Source organism: Alligator sinensis, unplaced genomic scaffold (genome assembly GCF_000455745.1).
Source record: "Alligator sinensis unplaced genomic scaffold, ASM45574v1 scaffold388_2, whole genome shotgun sequence".
NCBI lineage: Eukaryota > Metazoa > Chordata > Crocodylia > Alligatoridae > Alligator > Alligator sinensis.
The window spans coordinates 67,685-82,554 of NW_005842102.1; the positions used below are offsets into that span (position 1 = coordinate 67,685).

The 14,870-nt window shown below is 46.1% G+C and overlaps 1 protein-coding gene across 1 annotated transcript in view; it reads right to left on the reverse strand.

Moving 5' to 3' along the window:
• Positions 1 to 946: 946 nt before the first annotated feature.
• Positions 947 to 14,870, reverse strand: part of URM1 (ubiquitin related modifier 1) — a 24,588-nt gene continuing 10,664 nt past the window's right edge. Inside the window, exons 3-5 of the mRNA XM_006024300.3 lie at positions 5,646 to 5,727; positions 4,587 to 4,635; positions 947 to 3,800 (exon numbers count right to left, since the gene is read on the reverse strand). Of these exons, the coding sequence (XP_006024362.1) occupies positions 3,732 to 3,800; positions 4,587 to 4,635; positions 5,646 to 5,727 (200 nt within the window). The 3' untranslated portion in view covers positions 947 to 3,731. The remainder of the gene's footprint in view (positions 3,801 to 4,586; positions 4,636 to 5,645; positions 5,728 to 14,870) is intronic.

The following is a 14,870-nucleotide window of genomic DNA, read 5'->3' on the forward strand; positions in this document are numbered from 1 at the left end:
CGTCTCCTGCGCCGCAGGCCCGCGTGGCAGGGGTGCCCGGCTGGCAGCAAAGCAGAGGCCGGAGCGGGCCCTCCTGGAAGCTCCGCAGCCCCCAGCCCCCGCCATCGTGGGGCCGCCCCACTCGAGGCTGCGGCGCGGCCCGGATCCCAAAGGCTGCGAGGGGAGACTCCCTGCGCTGAAGCCGAGATCGGGGACAGGCTCAAGCACGAGGTGGCTGGGCCGGCCTGTGGGGGACAACAGAGCAGCACGGGGACCTGACTCCCAAGCTAAGTGCAGGAGCTCCTGCTGCCCTGGCAGGGAAGGATGCGACTCAGGCTAGGCCCATGCTTGGCAGCGCCTGGGGGACTGATGCTTGTATGAGTAGGGCCAGAGCTCCCCAGGCCCTTTTGTTACCTGGGCAAGGGAGAGAGCAGCCCTGATCTAACGGCCCTCTGAATGTGGGGAGCTTCTGGGCAGCCTCCCAGGGAAGCAGGAATAGAGCATGCCCAGAGCAGGGAAAAAGGCAAAGGACAGGAATGGAGCAAGGGCCTCTAGAAGGCAGAGCAGCAGCTGTTAGCAGGCCAAGATGCCCCTAGGACAGTGGGTGGGTCTGAAATATTCCTCAGCCCCCAGGCAGTAGTACCCTGCTTCCAGTGCTGTGCCGTGCCAAGTCTCCAGGTGTCCTTAACCCCTGCTCTACAGCCCTAGTCTCTCCTTCCAGCTGAAGTGGAGGGAGAAGAGAAATCAGGGAGCAAGAGCAGAGGGTTCCCTGGATCCGAAACCATCCTTCCCATTACAAGTCAGCATCCCCCATTAAGCCACAATCAGGAGGTTTTATGAGAGGCACAAGGAAAAGAAAACCAACTGTGCTGGAGCTACCAAGGAAACACAGGAGGGGGAGGGAAATGTTACCAGACTGGAGCAAAATTGAACCAAGAGTCTATGTAGGACAAAGCTGGAGGCAAAGCATGTTCAAAAAGCCTTTTATTTCAGAAACTTCTGCTAGTACAGGAATTTGCTGCATTTCCCTCTTGATGCCCAGTTTCCCTCACCTTGATATTTCTAGCTTTGCTCACCATGATTGGCAGCTTTTACTACAGCAGAACCTAATCCGTCTGGGCCTGTCTACACCCTTAAGGGAAATAAGGCTTCCCAATAAAGAAACTCAGCCTACCCTGAGCAAACAGCAGGGGGGAAAAATAAAAATAAAAATAAAAACAAAACACAGACAAGACCAGCCTAAGGCACAAATACAATTTAAGACGAGGAACATCAGGGCAGAAAGGGGCTCTGAAGATCAATGCACATCTTCCTTCCTCATTTTAAGTCTGTTTTAAGTCATGCACAATAGGAGTTTGCTATTCTCCAGCTAGTCCTCAGATTTATCTGCAAGCCTTTTTATGCTTTTTGTCTGCAAGGGAGTTACTCAGTAAAGTTAATAGCAGGTAAATTGAGAACAAATAAGAGCCTTTGGCTTGTGTAATTCGCAGCTGCAGCAGCCAGGCTCAGCTACTGCAGCTGGATTTCAAAGAGGCCCAATATTAATTTTATTACCAGCAACACTTCATGTTTTTCATCTTCAAAGCACTTTAGGAACATTAACAAGCTAATCATCACCATTCAATAGGATTTCTAGTTCTTCAGGGTAAACCAGACAAACTGAGCACTACAGGTCACACAGCAGTGGAGTTGGTCTCTGTACTCCTTTCCTACCATACAAAATGCTTAATCCATTAGGTGCAGCACAGGGAAGGATTCATGTATTGGCTACTTATTGCCTGTATCAGACTAGCCTTCTTGACAGGCCAGCGGTCCACTGCAGCGTGACAGCTACTATACAACCAGTTCAAGGGAGACCCAGGATAGGAACAACAGCAATGGTCAGCTCTATTGACACAGGGGGTGGAAACATGCAGTAGCTGGCTGAAATCAGTGCCACCTCTGCTCCAAGAAAACCCACTATCCTGAAACAATTAAGGAGGGCTCCAAGCAGGGTAGGGGCCACCGCTTGTATTATACAGAGAATCAGTACCAGAATAGAGAGAGGCTGTACTGGCAGGCAACAGCTAGCAAAGATCATGAGTGGGACAGGCATGGGGGAATGTCTGCTCACTACCAGACTCTAGTTGGTGCCACTCATTCGTTTTACATACAGGAATTACACCTCTCTCGCACTCCTCTAGTGCTTTAAATGTGACCTTTGGGAGAACAGCCTTCCTGGCCATTTGGGTCAGTCTGCATTTTCAGCAATAGTTCTAGAAACCAAATTACATCTTTATCTTAACACTGAGACTTCTGCACCAATAGCACTTTGGCCACACCAACATCTGATCTCTCGGAGAAGTCTCTGTGTCCCTCTTGAGGGAAGGGTCAAAAGGCACATGGTTAAGGGAAAGATGCTGTTTCAGGGAGTACAGTGGAGTCGCATCTTACACGGGGGTTAGGTTCTGAAGTCAGCGCGTAAGGCAAAAATCGTGTATAGTTTAAAAAAATATGTAAAATACGTATCTTTAAAAAAACCCGAAAAATACATATCTTTAAACGCTAGAATCACACTCAGCACGGCGAGATGCTCACACTATGAGAGGTGGGAACTCATTTAACTCATTGAGTGGAATGGCGGGCAGAATTGCCTGCACTATTTAAATTGTTATTTTTCTCTTTTTTTTGCCGAGCGTGTATAGTTGAATTTACGCAAGTTAAACGCGCATACGATACAACTCCACTGTATCAACTCTGCTTCACTTGCACAGACTGATCAAGACCTGCTGCAAAGAGCTGCTACTTTTCAGATTAAAAAGCCCAGATGGCTGGCACTCTGCAGAATCTCTGGGTTTCCAGCTCTTTAGAAGCTATCCCCACAACACAAACACACACACTAAAAGCTGAATTCATTATCCAATAATTCATTTTAGTTCTTGCACTTCTCCCTCCCATCTCAGCAGCAATGTGCTCTGCTGCACCTGACCTGCCAGGCAGAGTCCTATTATTTTCTGAAGCACTGATGCAAACAGCCACAGAAGGCATGAGGAAAAGTAGGTATAAAAGGCTTCCATTCTCATTTGGCAGCACTCTACACTCCTTTTGCTCAGGTGCATTACAGAATTAAAACGGACTCACATACAATCTGCAAAGAGTGGCAAAGGAGATGAGCACCAGCCCCCTTCCACCGCCCCCCCACTCAGTGTACATTTCCATCAACTCTCAACCTCATGCAAAGTTTCACCCCAAATTGTCTCCCTGCTTCTCTGTACTTCACGTTCCCTTTCAGCTTTGCCTACTAACTCTGCAAAGTATTTTGGGATACAGTTTGTATAAAAGGCACTCTACCACGTAAGAACAGTACAAGCAGCAGCAGCTACTGCAGTCGAAACAAGGTCTATACAGCCTTGTCCTGAAGCATAGCCATGATTCCCTTAAGAGCTTCTGCCTCCAGGATAGAGGCATCATCCCACATGTACTCCAAGAAACTATATTTTCCCCTTCAGAGAATGAGAAATCAAGTCAACAAAGGCTGTAGGTGCTCTCTCATCCCTTAGGATTGCAGCATCAAGAGAGATTACCAGAGAATCACAGGGCAGCTGCCACTTAAGTGCACACAGGGCCACATACTGGCATGGGTTTTATTAACATGACTAAAAACACGCTGTAAATGAGCTGACATGACTTTGAAGCTAGGCATGAACAGTTCAAGAAGCTCAGGTGTTTTGCCCCACTGGTTCTTGTTTTATGTCCTCACATTTTCCAGGAATTTAACCACCATGTAATGTTGAGATGAAGACCACGTTATCCTGGTCCTGGAGTTTGTAATCCAGCTCACCCTGCAGGCCAAGAAAAAAGAAGAAATGATTTAATGGTCATTTCCAAATGAAGACTAACCAAGGAAAGAAAAGCTCACAAAAGATGCCAGAGCACTGGTATATAGAAGGGGAAGACTGAGGTTTCGTCTTAAAATAAGGAAAAGCTGGGAGGGCAGACCAAGGAGCTGCTGTTCTCCAATATGGAGAATGGTCATGCTCAGGGAGGACTACTGTATCAGCAGAACAGGTGGTTGGTTGCCTGAGGCAGCCAAATAGTTATAGTGACAGTTTACTGTGCAGCTGTGATGGTGGTACCCAATTTGCCCAGCGTGCCAAACCCCTCCACAGGCCAGCTCTGCTTGCTTTACCTCAGCCACTCTGGCACATCCAAACCTGATCTTAAGCAAGAGATGCAGTCTTTATTTCTTAAGCACCCATCTTATTATATGGTACACAACTGCCCAAGGCTGCAAAGCCATCTGGTAGCCTGCTAAGGAGTTATCTCAAGCATGGATAAAGAGACCAACCCAGCAGAGTTAATTGCTGGAGGTCAGGGAACGTTGGGGGGGAAGCCGAAATCTTCTTGGGGACTGACTGGTTGTTGCATCTCAGCAGGTTAAACAAAAGCTCAGGGCTTTGGAACCGCCACAGCAGTACAGCAAACGGAGAGAGAACTGGCTCCCCAACCCCCATGGATATAACATGCTTAGCTCGGGGCAAGATTCTGCAATAGCTGTCCCCAAAACAACCATAAAACAGGCAGAGCAATATTCTGAACAAAGAACAAACAACTGAAGTAGTACAGACCATTAGCTCCCAGTCTGCATCATTGATGAGCACCAAAATTCCTGGTCGCCTGCAGAACATAGAGAAGTTGTTAGGATATGGGATTGCAAAATGCTACACAAAGAGTTAACAACACTGGCTGCTAAAGCAGATCACAGGCAACCTGGCCTGTAAAGCTGATGTGAAAAGGGAATCATAGCACAGAGGTGGAAATAGGTACAGGCAGTGCCCTTTCTAGATCAAATAAAGGGGAGGTAAGAGAGATCCCAGAGCTCATTTGAATCAAAATACACCATTCCTGAGAAGGCTCTGAGATGACTACATTTCAGGACAATGTAGGAAAGTCAGGTAATTAAAATCCACATACTGCAATCGAGCACAGAGAGTTCGATGCAGAGTCAGGGAAAGCAATTGCAGCGCCCCTGCTAAAGGCTGTAAACACCCAGGATCAACTCAGAGCCCCTGATTACAGGCAGAGGGATTCCCCCTCTTTGATCTTCAGTGTCCTGCATTGTCTCTCCTGTTACCAGGGGACCTGGCACCTGCTTCAGCTCACAGAGATCTGTGATGAATGCTAAACACCCCCAGCCTCTATCCTGTAGCCAAGGGCTGCCTGCACAGCGCTCCAATTCTCCTGGCCTTTTTCCATGAGATTGGCCCCATTTTAAAAATAAAATACATTTCCCAGAAGATCTATTTGTTGGTGCTTCTCAGAGCAACTGGTTCAGACCCAGTGATGCAAATGGGGTGCGGGGGGGCAGGGATCTACCTTGGGAAGCAATGTACAACGTCATGGCTTCAAGCAACAACACAAGGGAAGGAAGACGTGTATGCTTCAGATCTAGATAACTGGTGCTGTGAGTTACACAAGAAGGATGCACTGTTTTATGAAACTGGGTTAGGCTTAGGTTTAGAAGGAGCTGAAATTTGGGAGTCACTCTTCTTTGTCATCCTTTTTAGCACCTCCTGTATTCCACAGATACTAACTTCCTTCCTGCTACTAGCAGAAGAACCATGCACCTTCCTGTTGGAACTGGTAGAGATGGAATCATGAGGACAGTCCTTAGCATCCATACTTACACAGTGTCCCCTTGAATAAATAATTCTGGTCTCTCTTTCAACAGATTTTGTTTGATCCACTTTAGCAGGTTTCTGATGTCCCCTGAAAAGGAGAGAGGAGGACAATTTATAGACAAGCTGATGGCAGAATGAAGAAGCTATTTGTCTGCAAAGAGACTAGCTGAGGACTACACAGAACGGGAATCCACAGTTGCAAAAATCCAGTAATGGAGATGCCAAACGAGAAGATGAAGATTCTTTGCTAGCACCAAATATCCATTCCTGTTTCACAGAAGTCCAGACCCAGGGCTCTAGCCCTCCCCAAGGTCAGCAGAGATGGCATGCTAAAAACACAGGAAAAGAACTGCCGCACTGGCTCAGACCAAAAGTGCGCCTAGTCCTAGCCGTTAGATGATGGGTAATAGAGAAACAGGGCATGGGAGTTTATCTTGGGACAACCAATAATGATGGAGAAGGGAGATCCTTTCAGTCCTGTTGTCCAAAAGATGTAGCTGTGGTGCAAGGTCTTTCAGGGAATGGCAAGGGGTATCCTCAACATCTACTGTAGATCAGCATTTGCCATGAACAGCCACCTTTCTTAAGTGTACACATGCCCATGCATAGTTAAATATGCATGCATATGCATACCTGACCTCATTACGTGCAAAAACTCCAGAGGCAACACAATGTAAAGTCATGCCAATTCAAGCATTCACGCATCAGGAAATTCCAGATGTTAAGATTTCTCCAACATCATGTATCTTGCATATTTTATGTTACACGCTGACAAATACCAATGCATTAAAGTACACGTTTAACAAGAGCCGGACAAAAAAAAAAAATCAGCAGTCAAGTGCCCAAATGTAAAATTATAACGTGTTACAACTGTCAATCTCTAGATGCTGATATTAAATGTTTAGAACCCAAACCAAATTAACTGCGCAGCAGATGAGTGCAGTCATCTAGACCAAGAGTGCAAAGGAAGCCGAGTGCTAGTATCTGAGGCAAGTATGAAAATGGGCTGGAATTCATGGAGAAACATGTTTTTTCCCCCCTCCATCACATAAATGGCTGAACTGATTTTGTTTGAGCCTTTTAAAAATATTCCTCTTCTGGTACGACAGGCAGATATTTTCCTACCCTATAGGAGTTCTTTCATGCCTTCCTCAAACAATTTAAGAAATAGGTTAGAATGAAACCTTCACTGTATTAGACATGCACAATATAGAACAATGCAACATTAAAAAATATGACTATATTTTAAAATATGCCTACGAATTTGGGGTGTTAGCTTTTGGGCCATTCAAACTGAGACATCCATAAGGTTTCTTTCTGAAGAGCAAAATGCCCATTACTCAAAGGGGGTTCAGTGGGAGCAGTGAGCGCTCAGCACTGCTGACAAATCAGACCTAGAATGTCTCAAATTAGGCACCCAAACTGACATATGCTTTGGAACAAATTTAAGCTCCACATAGTACATAAGACACAGGCAACTATATACCTGAATGGATAGACAGACAGGTGCAGACATTGGCCATGGGGGTTGCATTTGGGACATCTGTAGTATCTTTCAGCATCACACCTTCAGCAATGACCCCCTGTTCTCTCCACCCCGCCCCCTCAACGCTTTGTTTGAATAGCTTCTTTATTAAAGCTTAGTCTTTATCTTTCTATTTCAGTAGGTGACAGGAAGGATTTGTCTTCATGTAAAAGGAGGAGGAGACACTGCTGGTGGGTTTTTATAGTATCAATTTTACTTCGTGAGGCAAAAACAATTTCTTTAGTGATAGCATCAGTTAATTTCCTATTGGAGAGGTGAGAAGCGACAGAGGGAGAGAATAATCTGTTACAGGGTTTGGAGAAGCTGACAAATTACAATGTGGAGTTCTCCTGCATTTGCCTCTATATTTCACCGTTCCACAAACCACTTCATCATTCTGAATCCACAATCAGTTATTCTTCCAGGGCTCCTTTAAACGTCCCTTTGAAAGACCCAAAAGATTATTTGTTTTAAAGGCACAAGGAAGAGTTCCCAATGCACAACCCCACCAATCAGATATCAGGGCCTGAACCCCCTCTAGCTGAATCAAAAGGAATAGCGGGACATATTTGCACATTTCTCTCCCTGTACAGTAAACTATTCCGAGTCACCGTAAATATTTTCACAACCCTCCTTTACAGGCTGAGCTAAAAACCTATTTTCTGTACCACTGTTCAGTGACTGACAAAAAAAAAAATAAAAAATGTGATTTTAATGGTATGACTCAGTGTGTGCGTTGTGCCAGCACATTATGGGATCAACCTGAAACAGGGCTTTATTTCTTTAGAGGAAGCCTATGCATACTACTTGCTGCCTTGCCTCTTTTTGGCTTCTGTCACACTGGTATCTCTTCTTATATGAATGGCAAAAATCTACCCTGACACAAGCAGGTATGAATAATGGAGATCTGCTTGCCTATAACAGAGAGGTTCAGTTCTTTTATGGGAAGACGAAAATCCTGTGAGATTCTCTCCATTTCTCTCTTTCCCACATTCCTCAGTGGCTCTAGGTTGCAGACTTCCTCTTCTAGAGTATCCTAGTCTCACTGCTTTACTTGGCCAAAGAGGGCCCTCCTGGAGCTGGGCAGTGTTGCTCACAAAAGGGAGATCTGTCTCCTGGCACCAGCTCGCTTTGCAATGAGGTCACTGGGCAGGCCCAGATCAGGAATTCCTTTTTTACTGAACTATAGTGTAGTTAAGTGAGCAGCATGAGAGAGATTTTCTGCCAATGTGATCACTTTCCTGGAATCATGCACTGGAAAGGAAGAGTATGCTGTACAGATGGCATAAAGTAGCGGTCAACTGGTCACCAGGACAAGAGCAAACCATGCTTGCCAGCTTTTCACTGAAAAACACTGCTACAGCAGAAAGCCAACGACAGCCAGAATGGCTCTTGCTTTCTCTAACTACGAAATAAGAGCTAGGTAGTGAAAAATGCAAGAATGCTATAGGAGGAAGAAAAGTGCAAGAGAGAACACCATTCCCACCACAGCCATGCCAAGGCAGCTTTGTATTTGTACACTGGCACCAAGGCACAGCACGAGCTGCACAGTACATAAGTCTGCTTTGACACAAGAGCAGACTTTGCCTCTGGGGCATTTCAGGACTACGATCATTTAGGCACAAGAACCAGCTGGACACAGGGCAGCCACTCAGAAGCTTGGAGAAGAGGACACTAGCTTACTTTGAGACTATACTGGAAGATTTCTTCCCCCGCCTCCTTCCACAGTAAATGTATTATTTCCAGCTTCACACCAGTCTAGTATTAGACAGCCCACATGACTGTACCCATACTTAGAGGAATATGTGCATCAACATCAGTATTGATTCACTGCCACAGAAGTGAGGCACGCACACACTGGAGGACTATGCAATGTACCACCATTCTTGGAATAGCCACCCTGACCCAAAGTATAATGCAAGCTTTCTCCTTCCCTACATCTCACCTTTAGCCTCATGTCTTTTAGCTGGTCTTCCAACACAGGATTTTGCACCTGTCCTGTTATTCATTTGTCTCCTACAAAACTGCCAGTAAGTAGTTATGAAACAGGCAAAACGACCAGGTCCATTTGGCATACACACAAGTACAATGCGAGTGGGACAGGACTACTTAGGTTGTACAGTTTTGGGCATAGGAACCATCTTTGTGTTCTGCCTGTACAGTGCTCCAGCACAGGAACATCAAACTAATCCAACCCCATAGGGCCAGATGAGGTTGGGCGGCAGGTCAAACCAGACTCCCTCAGAACCAGTGTGCAGGGCCGGTCTGGCAGGGAGCTGCATGCAGCAGTGCACATGGCCAGTTCAGCCCCGTAAGTCACATGCAGCATGTGCTGGATAGCAGGGCTCCCTGGTCAGATCCGGCTCATGGGCCATATGTTCAACACCCCTTCTCTAGCACAAAGCACTGTTGATCCAGGACATGGAGTCCTATCATGACCCGAATAATAATAATTAACAATGTGAGCTACTCAAGCACACCTGCTGCTCTCTCTGCTGTGACCCTCCTCTCCTGGCTTTCTGTCATGCTCTAAGGTAAGCCACATTCCAGATAGACATGTACGAACACAGACACCTGTTACTGACACACCACAAACTGATCTTGGCCTTGTTTTTTTTTGTTGTTTTTTTTTTCTGGGGAGGATTTGGTTGAGTGGCTGCAGCCTCATCTCCATTGCCATGATAAGTACACTTATCATTGGGAGACTAATTCATAGATTCATAGAAGTAGGGTGGGAAGGGACCTTGTAGATCATCAAGTCCGACCCCCTGCCCTGGGCAGGAGAGAAAACCAGGCTCAAATGACCCCAGCCAGGTAGATGTCAAGCTTCCTCTTAAAGACCCCCAGGGTAGGAGCCATCACCACTTCCCTTGGAAGTTGGTTCTAGATCCTAGCCGCCCTGACTGTGAAGTAGTGCCTTCGGATGTCTAGTCTAAACCTACTCTCTAACAATTTGTGGCCATTATTCCTTGTTACCCCGGGGGGCACTAGGGGGAACAGGGTCTCTCCCAAACCCTGCTGGTCCCCCCTGGTGAGTTTATAGATGGCCACCAGGTCTCCCCACCCCAGCCTTCTCTTGCGAAGGCTGAACAGGTTAAGGTCCTGTAGCCTCTCTTTGTAGGGTCTGCCCTGCTGTCCCTGGATCATGTGGGTGGCCCTCCCCTCGACCCTCTCAATGCTGGTCACATCCCTCCTGAAGTGCGGCACCCAGAACTGAACACAGTACTCCAGCTGCGGCCTGACCAGTGTCGCATAGGGAGGGAGGATCACCTCCTTGGTCCTGCCTGAGATGCATCTGTGGATGCACGACAAGGTACAGTTAGCCCTACTGACCCTGACCTCGCATTGTCGGCCCACGTTCATCTTGGAGTCAATAATGACTCCGAGATCTCTTTCTGCCACCGTGCTCTTGAGAATGGAGTTTCCCAGCTTATAACTGTGCTGCTGGTTCCCACTGCCCAAGTGCAGCACCCTGCACTTGTCAGTATTGAAACCCATCCTATTTTCGTTAGCCCACCCCTGTAACCTGTCCAGGTCCTGCTGTAATCTGTCCTTCCCTACAATTTAAATTTCCTAATTTAATACTTTATCTATGTTTCTTGGGAGAGCTGATCAAACCTCATCCACCAAAAGCACCTCGTTGAGCTTGTTTGAGCCCAACTACCTCCTGCCCATGGCAGGGGACCCAACTTGATGATCTTATAGGTCCCTTCCAATCCTACTATTCTATGATTCTATGGAAAGTATTCACAAAAATACAGTTGTGCAATGTTTGCTGCCCTTTCTGAGACCGAGATCCCCTCGGTCAGCCTCTCTATGCTGTTTTCTCAAAATTACAGAATGAATAATGTTTTAAAAGGCAGGGGACTGCAGTGCTCAGATGATGGGTAATAGGACACACAGCTTTTCTCCTTTTAGTCATGAGTCCAAATCCTTCTCACTTCAGTAATAAGCTAAGTTACACGGCCTCACTATAATCACTTCAGCAGTCTCAGTGTGCAGCGGACAAAAATCTGCACTGCAAAACCATACTCAGTACTAACTGGCTTTCACTAGTGTGAAAGAGTAAATGGGCCATGAAAACAGAATGACCCTCTAACTGAAGGGGGGGAGGGGGGGTCTGGTCCCTGCATATGAAGTTGAAATACAAAGATGGTGTAACTCAGTCTTTATTCTGTGGACAGAGAAGACTTCTGCATCCAGAGCTGCAAATCTAGGGTTTGGTTTGAGTGTATAACATGGGAGCTCAAAGCCAAAGAGCACAAGCAAAACACACTCAGTTGAATGGACAGCTCAGGAAAACCAAGCATGTTAGCAGTGGCCCAAAGCCACTGCCCTGTCATGCACGTGAACAAGATGCAAAAACTGCAGCTCATTTTTCTCTCTCACTGGCTGTCCTATTAATATTCCTGAATATGTAAGTTGCAGCTGAAAGATCTGCAGTTTTCAGTCTTTTTACAAACCCTCCGAGGTCTGATCTTCCATGATATCTCACTCTTCTTCAACAAAGAATCTACAGAGCTTCCTCTTTAAGAGAAACCAATCTAGGACTCCATCTTAGTGCTGCCCGGTACAAGTGCCTGGGCTCATCTGCACCCTCAAAACCATAGCTAAAACCCATAGATCTTTTGCAGCTCAATAAAACCTCCTGGGCCTGACAGATCATCAGTGATAACTCAGCAGAGAGCGCACACACTGTGTGCAGAGAGAAAACCGGCATGGCAGACAGGTGCCTGGAATAAAAAACACCAAGCCAGGTTTTCATTGCAAAAATCTCATCAAGCTGGTAAACACGCAAGAGCCCAAACACCCTCCCACAGATTTTATAATACCATAATATTAGCCACTGTGAAAAGGCAGCTCTCTACTAACAGAGAGGCTGTGTGGGTCACAGGCAGATTTACACACATGGACAGAATACACACACACACACACACACACACACACACACACACACACACACCTCTGTATCTCTCCACATTAAAATCCATGCACACAAACTGATGTGCGGACCTACTAGATATCCACAGGGTGTATTTCCAATAATATTCCAGTCTTGCCTGTGGAACAAGGAGTTTATTTCAGGAAAACAGGGGACCCTTATTAAGGCCTAGTCACTGGAAAATTCCCTTCTGGTTTGTAATAAATAAGATATATGCAGGGCTGGTCACTGAGGGGTCAGTGGTGTGGCGGCACAGCCGGGTTTCTCAGGCCGCCTCCCGGACACCTCCCTGTGGGGTACCTTTTCTTTGACCCAGAATAAGATCATTTATCATACTGACCACGGCTGAGCTCCAATTTGCTGAGGTCACTAGCTCTGGACAAGCTCCATCCCGCCCACATTCTCAGCCACAGGCCTGTAACCATGACAAAGCCCCTTCCTCGCCGTGCCTCTTCCATTATTCCTTCTGCCTGGATGGGAAGAGAATTCGCAACCCCTCTGCCTTGGTAAGGGGCTTGTTTTTCAAATGGATATTAAAAATACTCCCAAAACACACTAGTCAGCAAGGTGAGAGGCTTGTCCACATCACCAAGTTGTAATGAAAATAGGTCTCAAGAATTGTAACAAAGGGCATTCATTATGAAAGGACCTTCTAGAAAAATGAAACAAAGGGATCCTTGGGTTAGACCAGTCCCTATTTGAGATATAAATTGAACCGCACCCCCAGGCAGATGCTGGGGTATCACAAGCTACAGTAGAAGACTTGGGATGGCTTCTAGGTAAAAGGGTTCAACTCGGGCAAATGAGCAGAAACCGGGGCCAAAAAGCTGGAATCAGTTTCCACTAGTGTTAGTAAACCTTCTCTAATGTTTAATAGGAAAAGGCTTCAAGTTCAATTCTGTGCAAACAAAAGGATGTTTTGACGATTATGGTCAGAAAAAAAAAAGAAGAAGAATCCAGAACCTTGGGCCTCACCAGCTCCTGCCTGGGACCTGGCTTCTTCTAGATATATTTATGTGGTTGGAAATGGTAGATTTGGAAGCTCTTTCACCTCTTAGTCAGAAGAAAGAGGGTCTTCATAGCACTTCTACCATTACCTCTTGCCCACAGGGAAAAAAAAAAAGAGACTAAATCCTATGATCTTGTAGGATGCTTTTGTTATCAAGGATGGAAGACCTGGGTCCTGAGGTCTTCATTCAGATGGTTCTTAAGTTTTGTTAGTCAAAGAGCATTTGGATCATGGCATCTTCTCCTAGCTCTTGTACAAATAGAAAGGAGTGCTCAGACCTAGCACTGGGCTCAGAGAGTAGTAATCAATGGCTTGATGTCTAGTTATGGCTCAGCTGTTATCAAGTAGAGTGCCCCAAGGGTTGGGCCTGGGGCCAGTTTTGTTCAATGTCTTCATCAACGACCTGGAAGACTGGATGGAGCACACCCTCAGCCAGTCTGCAGATGACACCAAGCTGGGGGAAGTAGTAGATATGCTGGAAGGTACAGCTAGGATTCAGAGTGACATAGACATATTTGAGGATTGGGCCACAAGCAATCTCATGAGGTTTAACAAGGACAAATGCAAAGTCCTGCACTTAGGACAAAACAATCCCATACACCAGTACAGGCTGGGGGCTGACTGGCTGGGCAGCAGCTCTGCAGAAAAGGACCTGGAGATTACAGTGGACAATAAGCTGAATATGAGCCAGCAGTGTGCCTTTGTTGCCAGAAGGCTAATGGCATACTGGGCTGCACTGGTAAGTGCGTTGTCAGCAGGTCAAGGGAAGTGATTATTCCCCTCTATTCAGCACTGGTGAGGCTACATCTGGAGTACTGTATTCAGTGTTGGGTTCCCCACTACAGAAAGGATGCTGACAAATTGGAACAAGTCCAGAAGAGGGCAACAAAAATGGTGAGGGGGCTGAGGAACATAAGGGAAGACTGAGGGAACTGGGCTTATTTAGTCTAGAGAAGAGGAGACTGAGGGGGAATTTAATAGCAGCCTTCAACTACCTGAAGGTGGGTTTGAAAGAGGATAAAGCTGAACTGTTCTCAGTAGTGGCAGGTGAGAGAACAAGGAGCAACAGTTTCAAGTTGCAGCAAGGGAAGTTTAGGTTAGATATTAGGAATATTTTTTTCACTAGGATGGTAGTAAGACACTGAAACAGATTACCCAGAGAGGTGGTAGAAGCTCCATCCTTGGAGGTTTTAAAAACCTGGCTAGACAAAGCTTTGGCTGGGATGATCTAGTTCGGGATGGTCCTGCTCTGAGCAGCGGGTTGAACTAGATGACCTCCTGAGGTCCCTTCCAACCCTAACTTTCTACGATTTTCTATTCTCTCCGATTAGCCAATAGGGAAAGCAAGTTCAAGGAGCCTTCCATCTCACCCTCTACCATGAAAAAATTCCTGGAATCCAAAGATCTTCCACTGGCTTTGGTCATTAGAAGGCAGCCCCAACATGATCCTCCAGATAAATCAAACCCCTACATACTGTATTTCCAGAGTCAGAGAGTCTAATCCTGTAACACCCAAAGCTATTGTCACTACTGTTGGCACCTCCAATTACTTCTTTTTATTAGGAATATGGATCACTAATGCTTGGAAAGTGTTCTTCTTGTTCAAAGCTGTCAAAGAAAGACATCTAACAATGTCAAAAGAGGGTTGTATTCTACAGATAGTAAAGTGCTGAATACGGATCACAGAAATCAGAAATGATGATCTGCTAATAGGTTTCGTCTAGTTAATCCCTTCACTAGCACAGAATTTTTCCC